The 23871-nt window shown below is 45.0% G+C and overlaps 3 protein-coding genes across 3 annotated transcripts; 2 read left to right on the forward strand and 1 right to left on the reverse strand.

Annotated features, from left to right (window-relative positions):
• Positions 1–889: 889 nt before the first annotated feature.
• LOC136527323 (uncharacterized) lies at positions 890–8181 on the forward strand. Its single transcript, XM_066520009.1, has 8 exons — positions 890–1672; positions 1769–3787; positions 4097–4472; positions 5224–5480; positions 6129–6341; positions 6422–6514; positions 7097–7201; positions 7446–8181. Exons 3-6 carry the CDS (start codon positions 4097–4099, stop codon positions 6479–6481), a joined length of 906 nt encoding a protein of 301 aa, XP_066376106.1. The 5' UTR covers positions 890–1672; positions 1769–3787; the 3' UTR covers positions 6482–6514; positions 7097–7201; positions 7446–8181.
• Positions 8182–9741: 1560 nt separating this feature from the next.
• LOC136527324 (uncharacterized) lies at positions 9742–13233 on the forward strand. Its single transcript, XM_066520011.1, has 5 exons — positions 9742–9903; positions 10716–10750; positions 11721–11783; positions 11860–11962; positions 12671–13233. The coding sequence occupies exons 1-5, from the start codon at positions 9801–9803 to the stop codon at positions 12766–12768; spliced, it is 402 nt and encodes a 133-aa protein (XP_066376108.1). The 5' UTR covers positions 9742–9800; the 3' UTR covers positions 12769–13233.
• Positions 13234–14639: 1406 nt separating this feature from the next.
• On the reverse strand, positions 14640–16737 carry LOC136525484 (B3 domain-containing protein Os06g0112300-like). The gene is made up of 3 exons (XM_066518453.1): positions 16617–16737; positions 15358–15497; positions 14640–15235 (listed from the first exon to the last, which is right to left on the reverse strand). The coding sequence occupies exons 1-3, from the start codon at positions 16735–16737 to the stop codon at positions 14846–14848; spliced, it is 651 nt and encodes a 216-aa protein (XP_066374550.1). The 3' UTR covers positions 14640–14845.
• Between the last annotated feature and the right edge of the window lie 7134 nt (positions 16738–23871).

The following is a 23871-nucleotide window of genomic DNA, read 5'->3' on the forward strand; positions in this document are numbered from 1 at the left end:
GAGGCGGCGTGTGGAGAAGATGGGGGAGGATCGTGGGCGTGCGACGCTTCTGCCAGGGCCGCGCGTGGTGAAGGAAGGACGGGCGGGCTTTCGCCAGTCGGGACGGAGGGGCTATGCACGCCACCGTTGGCCGGGAGGGGACCGGTGCGGGGGAGCGATGATGACAGCGCCGGTGTCGGGGCGTGGTGGCAGCACCCATCCGCTTTAGTCGGCGCTCGTCGAGGCCGCAGCGGCGATTCTTGCCCCCGCGTCGAGGCTCCGTGCGGTCGTGTCAGTCGTCATCGAGGTGGCTCGTCCATCCCGCCGAAGACCCTCTGGCGGCGTGTCCCGAAGATGGCACGGCATTGGCGCGTCGCAGGCTACGACGCTTGCAGCGGCGAGAAGGGCCGTGGAGGCGTGGCGGAGCACGTGCTGGGTGGCGGCGCAATGGGGCAGGGGCGGGGGCGTGCCGCGTGCGCGATGGGCAGTGCCTGGCCAGGGCTGAGCAGCTCACGGTTTGGGGGAGCGGGGAGGCGGCGCTGATTGGTGGTGATTGGGGAGCGGGGACGCGGAGAAGATCTCGTTCCGTCGGGTGGAGGGTCGCACTCGAACGCCAGAGCGATGAGCCCAAATTATCGTCGCACCCGGGGATGCATGGAAGCGAGCGGCTTTCGTGTCACACTCATCGACGGAATAGTTATGAATGTTTTAGTCGTAGAGATTCACATTTTAATGTAGTATATTGCTGGTTTGTTCAAAGATATGTAGGCATTTATTTTTTTGCTAAATCAATGTGATTTGTATGCTTTATTACCAACGTGAGGGTTCCCTGACATTAATTTGTGAGACTAGCTCCTCATATGCTATAAACAGAAGCGTGTGGGCAAGCGTATCTCTCACGACAAAAAAAAGAGTAAAAGGCGGACAATCTCTTCGTGCGACATTTTTTCGCGTCGTCGTCCTGCGAGTCCGTGCGATCCCACGCCGGGCCGCTCCCGCATCGTCCAATCCCCGCGCAATCTCCTCCGGTTGCTAAAAAGGAATCCGGATTCTCGAGCGCTCTCGATCTCCACCGGCCTCGCTCCTCCAAGGTCGCCCTCGGCGCCCGCTGGCCTCGCTCCTCCAAGGTCGCGCCCGCCGCCCGCCAGCCTCGCTCCTTGCGCGTCGCCGTTCTCCACCCTCCCTATTGCACACGCGCCATCGCCCGCGCCGTCACACTCTGCAGCCGCCCTCACCAAGACCCCAGTGACCGAGTCGACCTCGTCGTTCGCGTCTCCACAGCAAGGGGAACTCACAGACGCACGCACCGAGACCGCGGCCTGCCGCTACGCCGACGCGCAGGCCAGCCGTTCTGCCTCCCGTGCTGCCCGCACTTGGTCCGCGGTTGAGGTGTGCGGCCGGCCAGGCTCGTGCGGCAGGGGCAGGTGGGCGGAGCGGAGGCTTGGGGCTGCGGCGGCGGCACCGGCGCTCCCTTCCCGCACCGCACGAGAAGAAGAGGCCACCCTCTGCTCCTGGTGGATCTCCACTCGACCCTAGCTAGGCCGCCGCCGCCGGCCGGGCGGCGGAATCCGGCAGACCGTAAGGCAGGGGCGTCTCCAGGTCTGCACTGAAGGCCACTAGGATCTCAGCCTCGCTCCTGAACAATTTCCTTATCTTGGAAGCACGAAGATAACTGGCAGAAAGGAATAAAGATGTAATTTTATTCCCCCTTGAATCCTTTTGATCTTATCATCCTGTTTGGTTTGAGTAGAGGTTTCTTTTAATTTTCTAATCTTTTTTTTGGTTTCAGTTTCAGTAGATGACTCCATTAAGCTGGAGTTGGTAACGAAGGTCCAGCAACCAACATTCAGGAGGTCCACAAATCAACTTTCAGGCCATCAAGGTATATATAATCAGTAAACCTGCCCTGGCATCTCCATTTTCTATGCAGCCAAAAAATATCAAAGTCTTAAGTAGTCCCTGAAGATTTCAAAACCTTAAGTAACCCTTTGCTGTAGTAACCTTCTACAAACTGATTTCAGTTGCATGGATACAAATATGAGACATCAAGGTATAATCAGTAAACCAGACCTGGCATCTCCATTTTCTATGTAGGCAAAAAAAAAATCAAGCCTGTCCCTGAAGATTTCAGAACCTTAGGTAATGCCTGAATGTGAGACACAAGACAATAGCATGGATACACATGTTCAAAACAATTATGCCTACCTTTTAAAGTATTCTGTAATATTGTCTTGCTTTTCCCCAAGAAGCATCCAGTCAAAAATAGATTTATTTCCACCAATTCTTTTGAATTTGAGTTAGCAGGTAGTTAGTGGATGATGGGCCATCTGGCTACTGGAATTAACAGTGCCGAGGGAAGTTTGGATGAATTCCAAGAAATCGTGTTAAGAAAATTTTGAAACATCAGTATTTATATACTCTCTGTTTTTCCATTTGGTCAAAGTTGTTAAATGTGGTTTGAGGGCCGATTTGGAAGGGAAACATGAAACATAGGAGCAGCAGGATCAATTGCGGCGCTTGAGACAAAAATACTTGTGCTTGAAATCCTCTTTCATAGATTGCTACAGTCAATGAGATATCACCATTTCACTTTCTCTTATCTGAGAAATATGGCTAGCTTTTTTTTTTGCAATTATCCTATTCTCGTCCTCTTATTGAGAATGCATATGCTTGCCATTGTATATTATTTTCAAGCATCAGGTATGGAGTCATAGATGAAGTTAGATCCAGTCATATTGTAATTGGGTATGCAATTTGTTTGAACAAAGAATTCCAGGAATCTTTAACTGAATTCTTTCTGCTGTCACAGTTATGTACCTTTTCTCATCTCCAAGAGATTAGTTGCTTCCATAGCTGTATGATTTTCAGCTTAACTTCTGTTCAGTCACAAAGGAAACACTACAAGAAATGTGTGGCTTTTTGACGTATTTAGTATGACAACGAGTCATAATGTCACTATATCATCTGATTTATGACATTATATTTTAGGCATTTCGATTTAGTGACTATAAAAAGTTGTATGTCACAACAAATGTCATACAACTAGTCCAACTAGGTCCAGTGACGATATTTGCTATGTCATAAGGCCTATTTATGTGTCACAAAATATTTATTGAATTATTTTAAATATTGTTGTCCAAGTTGGCAAGGCCTATTGCCACGTCATTGGGCCACTTGTTCGTGGAAGCTAAAACGGGCACTTAAATGGACCAATCTGGCGCGCCAGGCCCAACAGCCGCGCCCCGGAAAGCCTGCTTGCACCAGGCCCAAGAGCTGCCCCCCAAAAAGCCCGCTGGATCTCGAACCCATGATCTCGTGGTTCACAAGTGGCAAGCAAACCACTGAGCTGCGCAGGTGGTTTTGTTATGAAACGCATTTTATTCTATATATCATATGTATAGCAGGTAATGTACCATATGTGAACAAACCAGTGTTCGTGGACTTTGGTTCGAGTGTACTGCAGGTGCGGCCAGCAGCGGCGGATCCAGCGGCGAGGGGAGCTGCTGCGTCCAACGGCCTGGCCGCAGCGGTGGATCCAGCGGTGAGGGGAGCTGCTGCGTCCAACGGCCGGCGAGGCGAGCGGCGCGGCGAGGCCAGGGGCGTGGCCGGTGGCGCACGGCGCGGTGTCCAGCGGCCAACGGTGCTGCCCGGGGCCAGCGTCGAGCAGAGCAGCACGCGGCAGCGCAGCGGCTTGGTGAGCAGGCCGACCAGTGTTGCCAGCAATGTGGCTGGAGCTGATCTCCGTCAAGCAGCGGAGCACCCTTGATTTGGTCTCCTGATCTCCTCAGAGTGCTAGCCTGCAAGAAAGGTACAGTCTTGCATCTTAGTGCTTAGTAGTTACTTACTGCTTTACGCCAATTGCAGGACAATAGTTCATGGTAATACAATTTTGTATAGTGTTTGTTTGTTAGCAAGAAATATATATAAAGAGTATGTGGTTACTTGGATAAAAAAGATTTGTGCAGATTTATTTAACCCATTATTGGAGATAAAGCAATGCTCAACTATTGTGTACAGATTGCATATAAATAATGACATGTCACATGTTTGATAATTTTGGTCAAATATCATATATATGTTATTTTTTTGAGCAAGTGTATCTCATGATTTGGTGCAGATGGATAGATCTTGGATCAAGAGTAGGATGTCCAGCAGGGAACACGTGAATGGGGTGAATGAATTCATGACCTTTGTTTCCGAGAGATTCAGTGATGATGAAGAGATGTTCTGTCCATGTCATCAATGTTTGAATCGGGTTCGCAGACCTAAAGGACAGGTGCAGGATCACTTGTATATTCATGGGATGGCTACTACTTACACTAGATGGGTACATCATGGAGAACCATCGGAGGTTGTACCACATGAAATTGATGACCATGTTGATGAACATACTAGTCTGAATGAGGATTTTGGCATGAATGTGGATGAAGAAGATGACCCTGACGATGGAATTCGTGGTATGGTAGAGGAGTTGTACACAGCTGAAGTGGAAGGTAAAGGGAAAATCTATGTTTGCAATTCTATGGAAGAGATGAAGCAAGAATTGTACCCTGGTGGTCCTTGCATAAGGTTTTCTTTTGTGGTGAAGTTACTTCATATCAAGTCATTTTACCGAATTTCTAATGTTGCATTCACAGTGATACTGAATTTGTTGTCATCATCATTCCCAAATTGCTCTATTTCTGCATCATATGAGGAAGCAAAGAGACTTATCCGTGCATTGGGGCTCGGATACAATTCAATCCATGTGTGCCCGAATAATTCTGTTCTATTTCGGAAGAATCTAGAAAAAATTATGTTTGTCCGGTTTGTGGTGCATCAAGATGGAAAGAGAATGGTGGAAGAAAGAAGGTTCCTGAGAAGGTTTTGTGTCATTTTCCGTTGATTCCTAGGCTAAAGAGAATCTTTTCTTCCAAAAGAACGGCAGAGGAGGTGCAATGGCACAAGTTGAAGAGGAAGCCAGTGGAGAATGAGCTTAGCCATCTAGCTGATGGCGAGGCATGGAAAGATTTTGACAGAAAGTATGGGTGGTTTGCAAAAGATGCAAGGAACATCAGACTTGGCCTTGCTACTGATGGTTTCAATCCATTTAGTAAAATGAGCTCCTCGTATAGCATGTGGCCAGTGTTTCTTATCCCGTACAACTTTCCTCCATGGGAATGTGTAGAGCAATCAAACTTTATCATGGGCCTACTTATCCCTGGTCTATGATTTCATCTAACTGATTTCCAAATTCCATGATAGGTCGATGTATCAACAAAAATCACGTAAGCAGACACGTAGGTAGAGATTTGGATAACATTTCAAGAGGGTTAAGCAACAAGATCCCAGTGCACATTGCTGAAGGACACCTGCAGCCAGAGGAGCCTTTGCAAGCTGCAAAACTAGCATCAGAGGCTGGTATTATTCTACGGAACCATGTCCCAATCTTCACTCACTGGAAGCATTATAAGAAGGTAGAAGCCGAAGGTGTTGTTAAGAACTTCAATGACAAAGTTGGTGTAAGTACCCTGGCTGCTAAATAGATACCTATTTGTGGTTTATGGATTACTAAATAGATACCTGGCTGCTTACATTTTCAGAAATTTATTTGGTGTTTGTCCATTGTCAATTATTTTAGTGACCTTGGTTCAATTTGTGTATTTTTTCCTTGCTGCACACACATACCGATTAATCATGCCAATACTATAGTAAACATAGCATGTGAACCTGGTGCACTTGAAACAAGTCCACATCCATGTTACGGTCCTGCCTTGTTCTAAATCTGCTCCTTATTTACTAGAGTGAGAATTGGCATCAAGGAGTAGACTCCATATATGCAATTATCGCATGAAATTTTCTGCACTTGTTTTATAAGTTGCCTCCAATGCAGATTTTTCTACACATGTTCATATAAGGCTAATATCTTTGTTAGAGAGTTTTGCAGCTGCTGTCTCGCTGCAGCTAGAAAAATGTGTGGATGTTAGAAACATATTTCTGTCGCTGCAGCTCATACACTTTGTCTATCTGTATATTCAAATTCTTTCGTAATATAGTGTTGCATAATCTAGAGTTGACACATGTTTATACTGCTTGTTGCTCTCTGTTGCTGCACACTCCTAGAATATCATTTCAATGTTGTTTAATGATATGTTCATGCTCTTGTCCAGAGTCAATTCACCATTGACGCAAATGCTGGTCCAGTGAAAGATGCATTTTCTGATTTGCTAAAAAAAGGACAACGACAGATGAGATACCGGCCGAAGAAGCAATACTTCAATGGCATACCAGCAAATGAAGTTAGAACAACTTCACCGCTGACCACCATAACTGACATGGAGTGGAAACAACTCGTGGACATGTGGTCTACCCCAAAGCACAAGGTATCCTTCCTTAATATCAATCACAAATGTTACCTTACAGAATATGGTTTCTCTATCCACTAATATTTGTCTTTGTATAGGAAAAATGTCTGAAAAACAAAGATAGCCGTGAGTTAGTTCAGTACCACCAGATGACATGATCTCGGAGCTATGTTGCACAATGCTATGTCATGGTAAGATAAATTGCTGCATCTTTACAAACTTTTGTGATTTTTAGTTGATATTGGAGCTTGTATGTGTCCAGAATGTCCACTAGCAGCTTGTATGCGTCCAGAGTGGTACTGTTGTCTAATTTTTAGAATTGTGCTTTGGTGGTGTCTAGGCTAAAATCATCCATATTTAGGATCTTGTTGGCTGGGCTAGCTATCTTGCTAATGCTGCTGTGCTGCTGCTACTTGGTCGCTACCTTAGGATACAAGTGAATAAATGTTAATGCTGCTGCTACTGTGCTGCTGCTGCTACTGTGTGGCTACTGCTGCTATCTTGCTAATGATGTTGTGCTGCTGCAACTTGGTCTTTGAATTATACATACAGTAGATAATGTAGCTGCTGTCCCAGTCATAACTATATAGTTTAGTCCAAGTCTGAGTGCTAGGGAGTGCAGCTGCTTTCCTTAAATTTGTTCACTGTCAATAATGGTTTGTTCGGATCATCTCTAGCCCGAGGGGATTAAAGGGGATTTTTGTGCGGCTACTATTCATTTATCTCTTCACATGCTTTCAGTTATTTATTTTTCTGTTTGTATGTAATTTCAGAAGCAAACCAAATTTAAGGATGCGCCACCAACTGCGATTGATATTTTCAAGGATACCCACTGTAGTAGCAAGTCAGGTTTTAATGAGAATGCGAAGGATGCCATTGTGAGTACCTTTCCCTAGCTTGTTACTATGACGAACAACACAACAGATTAGTACATATCTTTATTCCATATAGACAACATTGCATACATATATATTCTGGACACTAGCATAGAAGGTTCCATTCCATATACATCACTTCATTTCTTCCACCAGGTTGCATTCTATATAGACATCATTACATACATATTGTTCTGGACACACACAACTAGCATAGGAATCTGAAATTTTGTGTTATTGTTGCTAGGCTCAAATGGAGGCCTATGTTGCTCAACCAACAGAAGAAGGCAAAGATCCGAAGACTCCTGTTCAAGCTGTAGCTCATGTTCTGCCCAAATCAACTTTTCTTCGCAATGTTGGCTGCAGTCCACAGAGATGAAGAGAAATGTTAAAGCTGCTGCAATGAATGATCATGTACATGAGCTTGAGAGTGAATTGCAAGCTGAGAAGATAGGATCTGCAGGACTACGATCACAGATGGCTGATCTGCAGAAGCAAGTAGAGGACCAAAGAGAGGCAGCAAGGAAGAATGAAGAAGAAAATGAGAAGCTGAGGTAGCAAGGAAGTGAAATCCAAAGCTTTCTTCGCTCCTTGTTTGGCAGCAAGTTTGCATCACTTGATGCTTAGCAGTAAGCTCTCATACTCAATTAGGCTCTAGATGATATTTTGGTGACACTGAACTTGTGGCCGCTGTGCTTGTGGGATGGTATTTTGGTGCTGCTGTGCTTCTGGCTGCTGCGCTACTGCTGCTGTGCTGCTATTGCAGATGTGCTGCTGCTGCTGCTCTGGATGTAGCAGCAAGTTGAAATTTGAGACTTGAGACTTGAGACTTTGGATGTGTATTGAATCGATGGATGGATGTAATGATATTGCACTGTAAGACTTGTGGAATGTAAAATGCTTGTGATATTGCAACCATTCATGGAGATGTTGATTTATTTGAATTTGATTCTGTATGTGTTGAAAAAATTATATGGATGCAATTGTATGTGCTGAAATATTGTATATGGGTTGAATTGTGGGTTGAAAAAAAATATGGGCTGAATTGGTGTGGGCTAGAAATTTGTATGGGCTGCAATGGCAAAAAAACAAAAATAAATAATGGGCCAGCTAGCAACAGCCCTTAAAAAATATTTGTGACCCATGAGCTATGTGGGCTTTAGCAGGCCAAATCTTATTTTGTGATGTTTTTTTTTCTGCTATGTCAGCTACTACGTGGCAAGGCCTAGGATTTTGTGACAATTAAGCAATGGCATATGCTTGTGACAATAAATATACAAACGTCACATAATTAATTTGTGACGGTGGCCTTTTGATGTTTGAATTTACGTCAACCGTTCATCACAAATCTTAATTTATGACTTAATTTTCATATATTATGACGTAATAGATTGTCAAAAAGCCATGCATTTCTTGTAGTGAAATGAACATTTTGTAGAGTTTGTTATGGAGTGGAATTTAACATATTACAAAAGATTAGACTGAAGCCATAGTGATTGTTTTTTCCACTAACAAAAGGGTGTGAATAGCATGGTGAGTTAGAAGACTTAGATAAATCATACATCCTTAATCATGTGTCTGATGCAGATTTTGACCTATTTAAGGCACCCAGGCACATAAAAGAATTTGTTAAATGTATTTATTCTCATAATACAGTGTGTCGATCATGAATTAATTTAAGGCTTGCAGCGCAGGTGACTAATAAGGCCCTGTTTGGTTGGACTTTTGGCTTTGGCTTTTGGTCCCAAAAGCCAAAAGCCCAACCAAAGGGGCTGCTTTTGGAGGCTGCTTTTTCAGAAACAGCTGCTTTTCCGTAGTACATTTTTGAAAGCTGGTTTGACCCTGCTTTTGGCTTTTGGCTTTCTGCTTTTCAAAATTGGTGGAATAAAAAGCTCTTCCATAGTTGTTTCAAGAGAGATAAAGATAGAAGGTATATTTTATACTTGTTTAACCAAACAGCTTTCAGCTTTTCTACAGCTCACAACCCACAGCAGCTTTCCCACAGCTCACAGCCCACATCAGCTTTTTCCCACAGCCACAGCTCAACCAAACACACCCCTTGTAGTAGCGCACTGTAGCATTTCGTTTGTATTTGGTAATAATTGTCCAATCGTTGACTAATTAGGCTCAAAACGTTCGTCTCGCAAAGTACAACCAAACTGTGCAATTAGTTTGTGATTTCATCAACATTTAGTACTTCATACATGTACCGCAAGTTTGATGTGACGGAGAATCTTCTTTTTGCATAGTGCCAAAGTTTGGATTCTGGGGTAACTAAACAAGGGCCTCATGGAATAGGTATATCCAGTAGAGAACTTTATATTAATATTATGAGTACTATCACTTCTGCTGATTTTACGAACATGGACATTGTCAGGCTTGCCAGTTGCATCGTAGGTTCAGGATGTGGTGGTGGCAGCTTCTCAGTTCATGATCTTAGATCAATTCAGGTATTTCCTGGATAAATCAAAATTTCATGTGCCTCTGTGTATTGGATGTAGCTAGCTTATGACATTTTTCATCAATTTGTGTGACAGCGGTGCCCCCATGAAGCAATTGGCTGCGTCAAGACACATTCATTACTCGCTAGGCGGCGCAAGCTATGCGACAATATTTCTTCCTCGCTGGAGGAGCTACATCCCTGATCTGGTTGTCACCCAATGCCTTTCGTAAGAGTGCGAAAGCAAGAAGCCATTTTTCTATTGGTTAGTATAATTACCTGACCCTGACATTTGTATCTTCTAAATATAATGAAATGTGTGATCGATCTTAGTAATAAGGGTTAAGTACACTTTACACCCCTGAACTTGCGCCAAAGTATGATTTTCAACCTTCAACTATGAAACCGGTCAAGAAACACCCTCCAACTATCAAAACCGGACAACTTTGGTCCTCGGCCGGTTTCAAAAGCGGTTTTCTATTTTCGGGAGGCGTCGAAATTTTAAATTATTTTTTTGAGCATCTTAACGTTCTCAAATGAAAAAACTCAAAACTACAAAGTTGTAGATCTCATTGAGGTGTACAATTTACATATAAAAATTATCTTCATCCGACATCGTATAGAAAATAATATAAAAAATAATATAAAAAAATTAAAAATAATATTATTTTGTCGCGTGATGAGACTCAAATTTCAAAAAATAGAAAACCCTTCTATACGATGTCGGATGAAGATAATTTTTATATGTAAATTGTACACCTCAATGAGATCTACAACTTTGTAGTTTTGAGTTTTTTCATTTGAGAACGTTAAGATGCTCAAAAAAATAATTTAAAATTTCGACGCCTCCCGAAAATAGAAAACCGCTTTTGAAACCGGCCGAGGACCAAAGTTGTCCGGTTTTGATAGTTGGAGGGTGTTTCTTGACCGGTTTCATAGTTGAAGGTTGAAAATCATACTTTGGCGCAAGTTCAGGGGTGTAAAGTGTACTTAACCCTAGTAATAATGATGATTGGCTACAGTCAAGCAAGCAAATCAGTCTATTTAATTCTGATTTTTCTCGAAACACTGATGCAGGTTTTGTGATGGGCACTGGAAAGACTCTTCTCAAGGTATGTCCATGGTTCTTGCTACTCCCAGATAAGGTTTTAAATCTGTCTTAGAGAACGAAAAGAAAAGAAAAGAGAAGAAAGATAGGGGTATATGGAAATTGTACTGTACCTCTATATTCATTGATTGGTGAGGAGAGTGATAAAAAATTATTTGTTTAATATAACTTTAAATTCAATGCAGATGGGAATCAGTAAAATATTATTGTTGATTACACTGACTTGCATTTCATTATAGAACAATAATAATAGAAACATTGAGTGTCATATCCAGTATTTCAGTTAGCACTATATTTTCCTTTTAGTGAAACAACACATTATAGTGCTATTTTCATTGACTAAGGTAGGATTTTTTCTCAATTCTACCATGTACATCCAAATCTATCCAATACCAACATTGCCTTCATCAATGGCTTCCTTGGGCAACAAGTTCAGACCTGTAAGACCCACTAGCCTACCCCCTTACTCTCTTAGTGCTCTTTCTCATTCTCATTGTTCTAATTGTTGTGGAAACAGAAAACAGATACAGTAGTGGGTAGGCATGAAAAATCGCAAATAAAGTTATATCATCCATTCTTTGGTGAACTAAACCAAATTGAAGATCTTGGAGTGGGTAGGCATGAAAATTCTCTGTACAATTGCACCCTTTCTTGCTGCCTTAATTCCAGCACTAAATCCCATTGCATTTTTTTTTCTTTTCTGTCCAGGAAGGAAAAAAACTTGGCGCACGAGGACAATGACATACCAAGAGATTCAAATATTGAAATTGTACTTTCTTTATTAGGATCAAGTGTCTACTATCAGCATTCAATATTTTATTTAAGATCATTTAATGGAGGTATTGGCTCAATGTTGAGGAAGCAGAATCGATCATATATGTGACAGATGTTGGTCAGCAGCAGCACTTTGACATGTTTTTCAGTGTAAGCAGAGTGGCACCAAGATGTTTTCATTTACTGTTGTCTTTCTGCAGGCTGCAAGGATGGCTGGTTGGCTCCCAGATCCAAGTGAAAAGAGGTTTCCAAAAACAAGACAGGTTGGATTTGATCTTGTTCTTGGTTCAGATGGCAAGCGGTTCCGAACCCGCAGTATTGAGGTTGTTCTATTTGTAGAGCTACTTGATGAGGCTAAATCTCGGAGCACATCAGAACTACTACAATGGCTCACTGAAAATGATAAATTGGACTATTTTGGAACCTTATCTTTATCCTTCAGGTGACTATGATCATTATTTTTTGTTCAGGAAAAATTGTGTTAGTGTTTATACTTTGTGTTAGTGCTTCTGTTAGTAAATTAGCACATGTGAAGTAAGGCGGGATAGCGCTTGTGTTAGTGTTGTCAGTGATTAGCTTGTTTATTTAACCATGCATCTCACTAGCTTGGTGGTTGTTGACATGATCATCCGCCATAGGACTACCTGTATTTGATCTGCAGCTTGTGTTTGGTTTTAGCTATTGTTCTTATTTGCTCCCTTTTACTGTCAACATTTGACCTAATTAGAGAGGCCTACTTCCACCAGCGGAACTATAACAGAGATATTTTTTATCAAATAGATCGTTCTACAGTTTTAGTGGTCAGGTCTAGGTTACGTGACCCCAAGGGTAACTAAGTTTTAGTGGTGGTGATATTACTTGTGGGTTTGAGTTTGTCATCTTTGTAGTTGAGCGTCGTGGTGCTGTATGCTTCTTATTGCCTATATAATGTGTAAAGATTAAGATGAGTTTTCTTGTGTCTGACTGAACTGAAATGATATGTTTTCTGGATCTTTCAATTAGTGAAGTCTAAATTTTTTGTAGGAATAAAAATGCGCTGGTAATATTATTCAAGTAGACTAGGAATTTTTTTCAGTATCTAAGGAACAATACGCAAAGGTGATTCATCTAAGCTAATGGCATGGTGGATTTTGTGCCTGTGTAAGTGTAGACTTTGACTATTCATGCTCTGATGGAATCGAAGAGGGTGATGACAGCATTTGGAGCATCGTTGGTGGGAAGGTAAACAAAATGCTGTCATGTCCATAACTCATACGTGATGGCAGAATTCTGTGTTTCAGCTGTTTTTTGAGAGAGGATAATTTCAGTAAAATATGGCATGTAAAAAGCAACCTGAGAAATTGCACTTGAATCGGAAAAATAATTAGTAGCAAACAACTACTTGTATCATATATCATGGATTAAATCAAAATGACCAAGGGCTACCCTAATTATGGAAATTTATGGACCCTGGTTGTTATTGGATATTTTTTTGTACACTCACTTTATTTGTCTTACCTTTTCTTAGAAGCATTTGGCATATCACCAAAGACATAGAGTTATCGAACTGTTGGTAGAAGAATCAATTTTGTTTTTGGTTACATCGTTGCAGAATTGCAAAGCTGTACATTCGACTTGCTGTTATGCTAATCTGAGCCAGTTCAACTTGCTGTTTGGTAATTATGGCAAAAACATTAGAATTTTAACTCTCATGATAGGAAATGGGAATTTTTACTCTCATGATAGGTACGTAGAGTTTGTGAGACTACGATGTCGCGCTCTTTGTGACTGTATTAATTTCATAAACTTTACCTTTTGGATTAAATGTCGCTTTAACGTCGATATTTAATTTCACAATATTGTTATCATATCGTGCGATCCGTATGTTTTTAGAACAAAAGTTTAGATGTCTCATAGCAACGCATGGGCACGCTACCTAGTATACATAAGAATCAACATTGACACATCAAGCACGCTTCGGACTTGCCAACTAGTCATGATGACTACAAAAGTAATCCTTCAACTCATGGTTTATGCTTTAGTTTTTACCATCATTATGACACATCAAGCCTTCGGTGAGGATGATTGTTACCATGAGAAAGATAAGGTTAAGCACGATTGCATAAAAACCCTAGATATAAATAAAGATTGGGAGGAGCCAAGCCACAAATGTCGTGAAACTGTGCAGAAATCTGACATGGCCTGCATTTGTCGTATCATCAGCATCGATGAACAGATTAAAATAAGTATGGGTAAACTGGTTCGGCTTGCACGCGAATGTGGCAAGACAATTCAAGGTGGAAGCAAATGCGGACGTAAGTACCAAGTACTATTTTCCCTGTTTGAGATAAACTGCCATGGTTTTGTTAAGTAGTTCCATTCGAGATAAACTATCGTGTTTTTGTTAAGTAGTTATTAGTAATGATGAAATTTTCATAAAGAAGGGGATACATTTTTTTGCAGGTTGGACGGTTCCGCCGGCACTACCCCCACAATCACAAAGGGCACATCCATGAGTGTTTGTCAGGGCGAGCATCATGCAAGGAAGATCATGAAAGGAAACAATGACTATGTGCTTAGCACGTTTTTCTATGTCTGGTATTCCGGCCCCGTTCGGCTTACCCATATTCAGTTTGTTCGGCTTTTTTTTTCAGCTGGAACAGTGTTTTTCTCTCGCAACAATTCAGCCAGAACAATATTTTTTAGTCAGTTTCAGTTAAAATTCTGCCAGCCGAACGAGGCCATGCAAGTTCGATGAATAAAAGTAAATTTGTTATCACTGAGCTACGATGGGATCCATGTGTATCACTGTTGGTGCCTTGCGTGCATATGATTTGAAAACGCAAGCACGCGTTGACATTTTCGTAGCTTTTCCTCAAGATGAATGTTTACTATCATCCATGAATTAGACAAGCATGAGAACGAGAGAGATTATACAGTCTGTTCGCTTATGCTGAAATTTAGCTTATGTTGATGTTTATGCTGAAATGTTGCGAAAGAAAAACACTATTTTATGAATGAAAAGTAGCTCAAACGAACACGGCCATGCTCCCAAAAAGAGGTAAAAGTAGACCGTAACAAGGCGATCATGAGAGGATTCTGCACTACCCAAATTAGATGGCCAGCTCGTTGCAGTTTCAGAAACGTTGAAATACAAACTAGCATCCATACACATTAGCTAACTACATTTTTGTAGGAACGATCGATCGATGAGACAGAGAATGCATTGCACAGAGTGACACAGAGCTAGAGCAGTGGCAAACAGATACTCCTACTGTGCTACCAAAAGCTCCTGAATGTGCAGACTGCATCCTAATTGAACCATCAACAGTACCGGCAGTTGGATCTAGTCCAAGATGACGAGTGGGTCGTCAGAGGTGGCGCCCCTGGAGGTGATCTCCTCCGGCAGGCCGCCGCGGAGCACCTGCACCCGGAACACCACCTCCATCTTCTTCCCCTCCTTGTCCTTGCTGCTGCCGCTGCTGTCATTTCCGTCTCTTTCAGTTGCAGCAGCAGCTTCAGTTCCGGCACTGGCAGTAGTGGGCACGACGAGCTCAAAGACGCAGGCGTCCCCGAGCCGGAGGCCGTTGTTGCGGGCGAAGTCCTTCCAGGCCCCCTGGAGCCTCCTCCACTTGCCGACACCGCAGTAGCTCACCGTCCACGACCGGCCGCGGCAGAGGAGCACCGCGGGCGCGCGCACCTCCGGGAGGTGGCGGTGGAAACGAACCGGGATGACCTGAAACAAACAGTACGGTGTGCCGTGTGCGTGCAGCAAGACTTATCACTCTCTCTCACTCCGTGAGCTGCGTGCGTGCGTGCACTGCATTCCGATTGGAAACAGTAGGATGTGATGTGTACCTGCTGGAAGGGCACCTGGACTTGGCTCTTACACACGACGCTGGTGAAGAAGGGGTTGTCGCCGGACAGCGGGGTCACCTCCCAGTCGTCTGAAGCTTCAAACGGCGGCGGCGGCCGCGGCAATGGCGGCTCCTCCTCCTCTCAAGACTTGATGCTGGATGCACAGCCAGGGACCTCCATCTGACACGGAGCAAAGAGCTCTGCAGAAAGACTTGAAAAATGAAAGCTTTTCTAAGAAAGATTTGGATTGCCATATGCAGATCGATGCAACCAGGAGTACCTGAGCAGGCAGAGAAAAGAGGGCAAAGGTTCTTGCTTCAGTCAGAGCTCCTGCACTGGCATTTCATCATTGATGGATAGCTTCGCTCACCTCTTGGTTGGCTGGCCCTTATTGGAGAATGGAGAACCATCTTAAATGGATGACACCTACCAGCACTGGTCAGGCTAACCAATGGCCTGCACGGTTCACCACATAAGAGGGGCATGCCAGGCTCCTGAGATTCTGATCGTCAACACCGATGCCATGTTTGCTCACAGAGTCACTGTGCATTCTTTCTGTTTTTTTTGGACCGGAATGTGCATTCTTTCTGTTTTGCAGCAGATAGCTAGCCATTCAAGAATACCAGGAGCATCACAGTTCAGTCAGGCATAACCACACAACCTTTCATCCAATTGCCCCCAGCATATTTATTATATATTTGCACCACAAAGTACATTTAGCGAAATTATTCTACAAATTGCTCCATGGTGATTATTAAACTTTGCATCATGTATTAACTTCAAAAGATCTCGTCTTCTAAAAAAAACTTCAAAAGATCTCAGCTAACAACAAAACGCATTACCCATGGCTGCCTATTTTTTTTTAGAAAGGACGGCAAAAGCTTTGCCGCGGTTTCTATTAGACCTAGAAAGGAAAAAAAGACAAATGCCCGCTCAGTTTTTTGAATGGGAACTGGGCTAAAAAACCATACAACTGGGTAGTGTTCCACTCTCCCTACACAACTTTGATACAACAACCGGGCAACTCACAAAACTCACGCCACTACTTGCTCCAACTTGGTCGAATCGATCCAACTAAACAATTCATCTAACAACTAACAAGGACAACAGAAGCCGAGCGACACCAAACAACACTTAGGGGCACCACCATGGCCAGACGACAAAGAGTGGCCACGGAACTGAAAAGCCTAGCAATGCCTCCAAGGAGGAAACGACACTAAAAGTGCCGACAAGGTAGCCCGCCAAGGGTAGGTTTTCACCTGCAACATCCAGTACGGTAGGAGGAGAGGTAGGAAAGGACGCCTCCAAGAAGGGAACGACGTCCGCAAACGTCGTTGTCCAAGCTTTCGCCTCGACCTCAAGCATCCACCACATCGTCATCGCCGAAGGCCGAACCCTACCAGCGAGGCAGGGTGCGGTGATGGATCAGCAGCAACCCCGCCCGGCCACCGCCCCTAGAGACGCCGGCCAGGAGAAGCGCCGGGAGGAGCCCATCAGAGAGTCCGCCCCCCGGCGGGGCAGCAGCAAGCGGATCCGACCAGCTCCGCCACGGAAGCTAGCCCGAGGAAGGGGAAGGGAGATGACGGGGAAAAGAGGGCTGGGATCAGAAGAAGCCCCAATCAACTGCGCTGTGCAAGACCTCCAGCAACCTCTGCCCACTCCGCCATGCCACATAGCCACATGGAACCGCCGTCGCCTCGTCGCTGCCGGCCATGACCCAGGAGCTACTGCCACAGGGGCCGCCCCTACACGCCATGGCCGACACTCCGCAGCCACTGAAGCTGCTGCCACCGGGAGCAGCCGCCTCACCGCACAGATCTAGCAGCCGGAGGCCCAGAACCAGCGCCCCGCCGAGCTGTAAGCTAACTACCACATTTGTGAGGTTTGTAGAAATAATCCTAGAATAAACGAAGGATGCAAGGGATGCTATATGACCATGTTCGCTTGAGCTGCTTTTCAGCCATAGAATAGTGTTTTCCTCTCACAATATTTCAGCATCAACATCAGCATAAGCCAAATTTTAGCATAAGCGATAAGCTAGAAAAAGTCCATTTTCAGGCTGTTTGCCTGTATTCATAAGCTATTGCTTGAGAAGAATGAAAATTATGTGTATTACCATGCCAGGTTGCGGGCCCGATCTTAACAAAATACTCCCTCTACCCTGCAAAAAAAACAATTTTCGTTTTCAATAAGTCAAATAATTTAAAATTCAACAAGATCTATAGAAAGCATATTAACATTTGTGATATCAAATAAGTATCGTTAAATTAATTATGAAATCTGTTTTTATACTAAAGCTATTTGAGTACATAAACGTCAATATTTTCTATAAAATTAGTCAATTTTTTTTTTAAAAAAACTTAATTTCGTTGAAACATAGAATAGTAACAATTTTGGAACAGAGAAGGGGAGCTCCTGCACTACATTTCTTCCTCAGTGACTCACCTCCTGGCTGGTTGGCCCTTATTGGAGAATGGAGACCATCATGGCCTTGTTTAAATCCAAGTTGTAAAGTTTTGGGGTGTCACATCGGATGTCACATGGGGGGTGTTGCATAGGATGTTCGGATACTAATAAAAAAAATTACAGAATCCGTCAGTAATCCGCGAGACAAATTTAAAAAAAGGGCAGACCCAGTGTCGGAGGCTCCCACATGAGTGGGGTCTGGGGAAGGAAAAAACCAAGGCAAGCCTTCCCCCCGCAAAATCTGCGGAGATGCTACTTCGAACCCGTGACCTGGTGACTCAGTGAGACAGCTCTAACCCCTGCACCAGGTCTGCCCTTCGCGAGACAAATTTATTAAACCTAATTAATCCGTCATTAGCACATGTATTACTTGTCAAATCATGGACTAATTGGGCTTGAAAGATTTATCTCGTAAATTAGTCGTAAACTGTACAATTAGTTATCTTTTAGTTTATATTTAATACTCCATGCATGGGTTAAACATTCAATAGGATATGGAGTAACCTCGCGCGGATACGGCTTCCCGCGCGGCGTCCTTCTTCCAGCGATTTCTTTTACCGCGAGTCTCTCCTTCCTGCCGCCGCCGCCGCGGAGCCTCGTGAAGTACACGAACGTCTTGTACTCTTGCGCATGTCGCAGAGGCTCGTGAGGTACACCACCGCCTTCCGCTCGCCTCCCGGCGGCCACAGGGGCGACAACTTGGCGTCGCGGCCCTTGATTCACGTCCATTTGATCTTCTCTTGGAACGCGATGATGCGGGCACGGACAAGGCCGGAAAGCTCGGGAGTGTCGCCGGTGGCATGTCACATGCATCCGCGTCCTCCCGCAACTGTTGCCTGGGTGTCTCGTTTTTGGCGGCGTGGTTGTTGTAGCTCTTCATCTACTCCACCGACAATGTCGCATGCCTGCACGAGCCCGAGTGGCGGGCGCTGCCGGCGAGGCCGAGGGTACCGAGAATAGATACGGTCCTCAGCCGCAGCCGCTGGCGGTCGAAGGAGGGCAACGGGAAGCTCCGGCGCGATACGAAACTATATTCAAGTACCATTTGCTCCTGTGTATATGTGTATATTCAAGTAATGCTCTTGGCCGGCTACAAGCCTGCTTGCATGCTCCTGTTTGCATGGCACTGTTTGCTGGCGCAAGGTGAAGCTGCTGCTTGCTTGGTGCCGTCTCTGCTTGCCTAGGCGGCAGCAAGCTGGCTGGGGTGGCCCGTTGGCGGCGGCGGCGGGGAGGTTGCGGCGTGAGAAAGGGTTCGGCGAACCCCTTGTAGTCCCGCGACAAAAAAAAAGTCGGGAAAAAATTGATGTGGGACTCAAATTTAATTTTGTGGAAGTCATTTATTGGAAACTGTTGGAGATGCCCTTCTTTTTTTCCTCCCAATACCTCTTTAGAAGTTTGGAAACTACATGTTTTTAGGAGAAAAAAATAAGAAACTTTTGGTGATGCTCTAAACAAGGCCAAATGGAAAGACACCTAATAGCATAGGTCAGGCTAACCAATGCCATGTTTGTTCGCTGCGTATTCTTTCTGTTTTGCAGCAGACAGAGCAGGGGCATGACTGCTCTGGTTTTGGCATCGCACAACAGCCATTGCAACTATGCAACCATTCAAAAGTAGTACTAGGAGCATAACAGTTGAGTCAGACATAAGTATATCCACACAACCTTTCATCTAATCCCCCCCAGCATATTATATTGGCACCACAAAGTACACTTACCGAATTATTCTACAAAATTCCACACTATGGCCTGCTCTGATCAATTGCCAACAACATTGTACATACACAAGGGTTAACAAGGTAAAGCCTCGCATATTAAACCCCTCTATAAATCATTGAGCAAATACTGTATTGCACCCTAGCCTGCTAGCATTGTGGAGCAGAGGGGATCTTGGGTTTCATGACCACAATCAGCTGGAGCTTTCAGCGATCAGAGATGCGCTTCCCGCTGACGAAGTCCACCACATTCAGCTGGAGCTTTCTTCAGAGATCGGAGATCAGAGATCTGCAGAAACTCCTCTGCCGTCGGCGTCTTCCTATCCACAATGTCAGTCACGACTTTTGCAAAGAGCAATGGCGTTGAGAACATGTCAGCGACGTATGCCACCGGCCGGCGCTCCCTGCAAAAGGTAAACGAGGGGGAATCAGACCACTTTTGAGGGCTCAAATCACTGCGTACAACTTGCAAGTGAAGAGGAAGCAGAGAGGCAAAGTAGACAACGAAAGCAGCCTAACCAGCCTGCTGAACTTCACACTGAGCACCAGTGCACCTGACGCAATTGCTCCATGCTGATTATTAAACTTTGCATCACTTATTAACTTCAAAAGATCTCAGATAACAACAAAACGCATTGCCCATGGCTGTCTATTTCAACCAGATAATAACTACCACATATGTAAGGTTTGTAAAAATGGCCCTAGAATAAATGGAGGATACAAGGGATGCTAGGTTAGCATAAGTCAATTTTCAGGTTGTTTGCCTGTATTCATAAGCTATTGCTTGAGAAGAAGCGCATACCTCCGTATCCTTGATTGTAGCATCATTGCTCAGTGTCGCCTCCTCATCCTGAGGAGACATATCCATTCCCAGTCGACAACTCTTGCTAACCTGAAGTGAAGGAATTGCTCAGAAAGAAAGCAAGTCTTATTAAGGTCTGTCCATAGATTGCTACAAGCTGTCAAGCTCAGATGATTTACAATACAACTACAAATTTATGGCAGAGTTTATTGGTCTCCAAGCACAACATGAGATAATATTGCGAATTGGTTTTTCTTCTCTTATTGAACATGTGTAATGTTGCTAAGCCCGAGCTGCCGAGCAACTGTGGGCTCTATTATGGCCTTTGGTTTCAAACGAGGTGAAACTGTCTAGTCTACGTATAGTGTGTCCAGTAGGATTGAGATTGTTAATTGGGCTGGCTCCAACGAAACATGCCTAACTTTTTCTTTTGGCAGCACTAGCGCACGGACGTGCGGATGCCCGCGCCTGCTGCAACGCCCGTGCAAGCACCTGCTGCATGCACAGGTAGGGCCCGCCCGCGCCACTCCCCAAAGCTTCCCGCGCCCTCAAAGTTTGCTGCGCCGCTCACCTCCATACACAGCGCCCCAACAGCTACAGCAGGCGGCCACGGCAGGTGGCTCATATTGCAACACCCACGATCTACTTTTGAAACATTCAAACTAAACAATTGCAACATACGTACGAAATAGCTGGAACATTCGAAACATGTGTCTGAAACACATGAAAAACACTTGAAAAATAATTGCAAGCATATGCAACATCCAGATAAAACACTTACGACATATGCATAAAACATATGCAACATCCAGATAAACACATTCATAACATACGTCTAGAAAAAACAGATGAAACATTTGAAACAGACACTTACAACATACGTGTACAATCATTGCAACATATTCAAAATCCCGATCTACGTTTGCAACATCCACATAAAACAAACATACCTACCAAACATCTAAAACACTTTAAACATGCGCTTGCAACATGCAGAGCCTAGAGCCGGGCGATTCCAGTCGTCGGGGTCAGAGTCGGCGCCGCGTGAGCACCACCACCACCACCACCACCATTGCTAGCAGCACAGGCTTGGCCCGGCCGGCGGGCGACACGCTCGACGGGCGGGAGTGAGCGGCGCAGGATGGGCGTGCAACAGCAGCGAGGCGGAGTGGGCACGCGGCGTCCGGATGGGAAGATGGCGGCTGGAGAAGGTTGCCACGTTGGAGAAGGCCAGCGGTGGGCGGACAGCGCGGTGGATGCGCTCGCGGCAGTCACATGCGTGGAGCAGTGGGGAAAAGATATGTCGCTGTGTTTTTTTATTTTTAGAGAAACCGTGTCGTACTGAAGATGGAGCAGAGGAGGTCCGTTGGGCCGAATCGTTGGGTATGCCTAGGAACGAGCCCTACGGACGGAACACGCCTAGACGGACGCCCGTGTGCTAGCATTATCGTTTTTCTTTCTTCTCTAGCAGCTCCAACAGGTAAAAGCTCATTTCTTAACCTTTTTTTTGGAGGGAGGCGGGGAAGGGGGCAGGAAGGCCATTTCTTCGCTAGTAGAGTAGTGGTAGTAGGGGATAGACCGAAAGACCCGATGCAATGGAGGCCCATTTATACAGTACCAGGTTGCTGGCTCGATCTTCACAAATACTCCCTCCATACCAGGACTCAAGGAGCCGAGGTAAAACGTCTCGGCGCCACAGATCTTAGCTCCGAGGTGCCTGGCTGTACACAACAGGGCATCCTAGGTGACGTTTACGTGGTCGGTACCTCGGCGCTAGAATATATGGCGTCGAGTTCGACGCCACAGATCTTGACGCTGACGTCGGAGTTCCTCTGCAGTTGCCCCGTGATCTACCGATCTACATTTAGGGTCTGTTTGGTTCGCCTAGTAGCTACTAAATTTAGTAGCTTTTAGTCACTTTAGTAACTTTTTAACCAAACACTATGACTAAAAGCTACTAAAAGAGCTTTAGTCATCTCTAATAACTCTGGAGTTACTAAAAGTGACTAAACCGTTTAGTAGCTACTAAAGTTTAGTAGATCGAACCAAACACCCCCTTATAGTGCCTGTCGACAGAATATCGTCGGCAGTCCACCGAGGGGCACCCTGCGATGGTAGATTGATCGGCAGAGGTGTGTGTAATCAAGAACAAGAAGGCAACAGAGACACACGAGTTATACAGGTTTAGGCCGTCGGTACGACATAATACCTTACTCCTATGGTCTGTTGGTTTGCATTAGCTATCGTATGATTTGCCGTGAATTCGTAGGGGGTCCCTGCCCGCCTTATATGGTCCGGGGGGCAAGGTTACAAGTCGGTTAGATCTGAGAGATAACTAGAAAGTAATAACAGATTACAAGAAACATGGGATCGTACATATCCTATCAGATCTCATAACATCTTCAGGATATCCTCTCCGTGCCTTGCGGGGGTCGCCGAGCAGAATCGTGCCCCGCAAGGCTCCTTCTTGCGGGCTTGGCCGCCCCTAGAGGCATAGCCCATGTGACCTGCCGTGGGTATCCGGGGTCGTACCCCCCACAGCTAGTCCCCGAGCGCCTTGTACCCGTTGTGCCAGGCCGTCTTGAGACTTTCCGAGCAGGTGCGAACCAAATCCGAGCTGTCCAAATCGTGGTCCGACCACCATAAGGAGTTGCCGATCAGTTGTGAGCAGCTGCCGAGCAGCGTACAACATCGCCGAGCAGTGTGTTCCGAGCACGGCTTGTCATAAGGGTGTAAGAAGCTCAAGTCCAAAATTAAAAATTCCTACATGGTAAAGGGAAGTGTGCCCACTTATAATCCGAAAACGAAAGTAAAAAAAACCTGGTTTTATCTTTTAGAGGCTCGGAGTCTTTCAGTAAAACAAACACATTCACCACAAGGTGAAGTGTGCCCACTTAGTCCCCGAGCCTGACAGTAGGTGACGTAGTCACGTGGTGCCAGGCTCAGAAATTAGCAAACCGTCTGAGCAGGCAGCCAGTCCCCGAGTGTAGCCTCGAGACAAAAAAATGAACACATTCACCGCAAAGTGAAGTGTGCCCACTTAGTCCTCGAGCCTGACAGTAGGTGATGTAGTCACATGGTGCCAGGCTCAGAAATTAGTAAACCATCCGAGCAGGGAGCCAGTCCCCGTGTTTCTAGCGTAGATATCGGATAAATCACACCACGGCGAGAAATTCGGAGTAATGGCTGTACAGTATCAGTTACTAAGCCTCATTAAAATGCAGAGAATTCGGAGAATTAGTGGAGGTGATAAATGAGGGGTGTGGGCTATTGTGATGCGATAGCCCAAGTTGCGGCCCATTAAACCACTTTGGAGGAGTTGAGGTAGCGCCGATCGCGGGAACGGTTTCCCAAAAACCCTCAGAGTCAAGGGAGAGTGGGGAAATTGCTTTATAACCGCGCCGCCACACCCATCGCCTCCTACCTCTATCAAACCACTCTGCTTCCTGCCTTCACAATCTCGTTGCTTCACATTCCGCACCAATCGCGAGCATTCGCCTCCAACCCTAGGATCAATCCATAGGAAATGGCG

Source organism: Miscanthus floridulus, chromosome 19 (genome assembly GCF_019320115.1).
Source record: "Miscanthus floridulus cultivar M001 chromosome 19, ASM1932011v1, whole genome shotgun sequence".
Lineage (NCBI taxonomy): Eukaryota > Viridiplantae > Streptophyta > Magnoliopsida > Poales > Poaceae > Miscanthus > Miscanthus floridulus.

Coding starts and splice junctions, on each gene's coding strand:
- LOC136527323 (XM_066520009.1), top strand. CDS start 4,097: ATGGATAGATCTTGGATCAAGAGTAGGATGTCCAGCAGGGAACACGTG. Junction 4,473..5,223: donor GTACACAGCTGAAGTGGAAG/GTAAAGGGAAAA, acceptor ATTCCATGATAG/GTCGATGTATCAACAAAAAT. Junction 6,342..6,421: donor GGTCTACCCCAAAGCACAAG/GTATCCTTCCTT, acceptor GTCTTTGTATAG/GAAAAATGTCTGAAAAACAA.
- LOC136527324 (XM_066520011.1), top strand. CDS start 9,801: ATGCGACAATATTTCTTCCTCGCTGGAGGAGCTACATCCCTGATCTGG. Junction 9,904..10,715: donor AAGAAGCCATTTTTCTATTG/GTTAGTATAATT, acceptor ACACTGATGCAG/GTTTTGTGATGGGCACTGGA. Junction 10,751..11,720: donor CTGGAAAGACTCTTCTCAAG/GTATGTCCATGG, acceptor GTCTTTCTGCAG/GCTGCAAGGATGGCTGGTTG.
- LOC136525484 (XM_066518453.1), bottom strand. CDS start 16,737: ATGACGATGTGGTGGATGCTTGAGGTCGAGGCGAAAGCTTGGACAACG. Junction 15,498..16,616: donor TACCGTACTGGATGTTGCAG/GTGAAAACCTAC, acceptor TCAAGTCTTGAG/AGGAGGAGGAGCCGCCATTG. Junction 15,236..15,357: donor TCCAGGTGCCCTTCCAGCAG/GTACACATCACA, acceptor TGTTTGTTTCAG/GTCATCCCGGTTCGTTTCCA.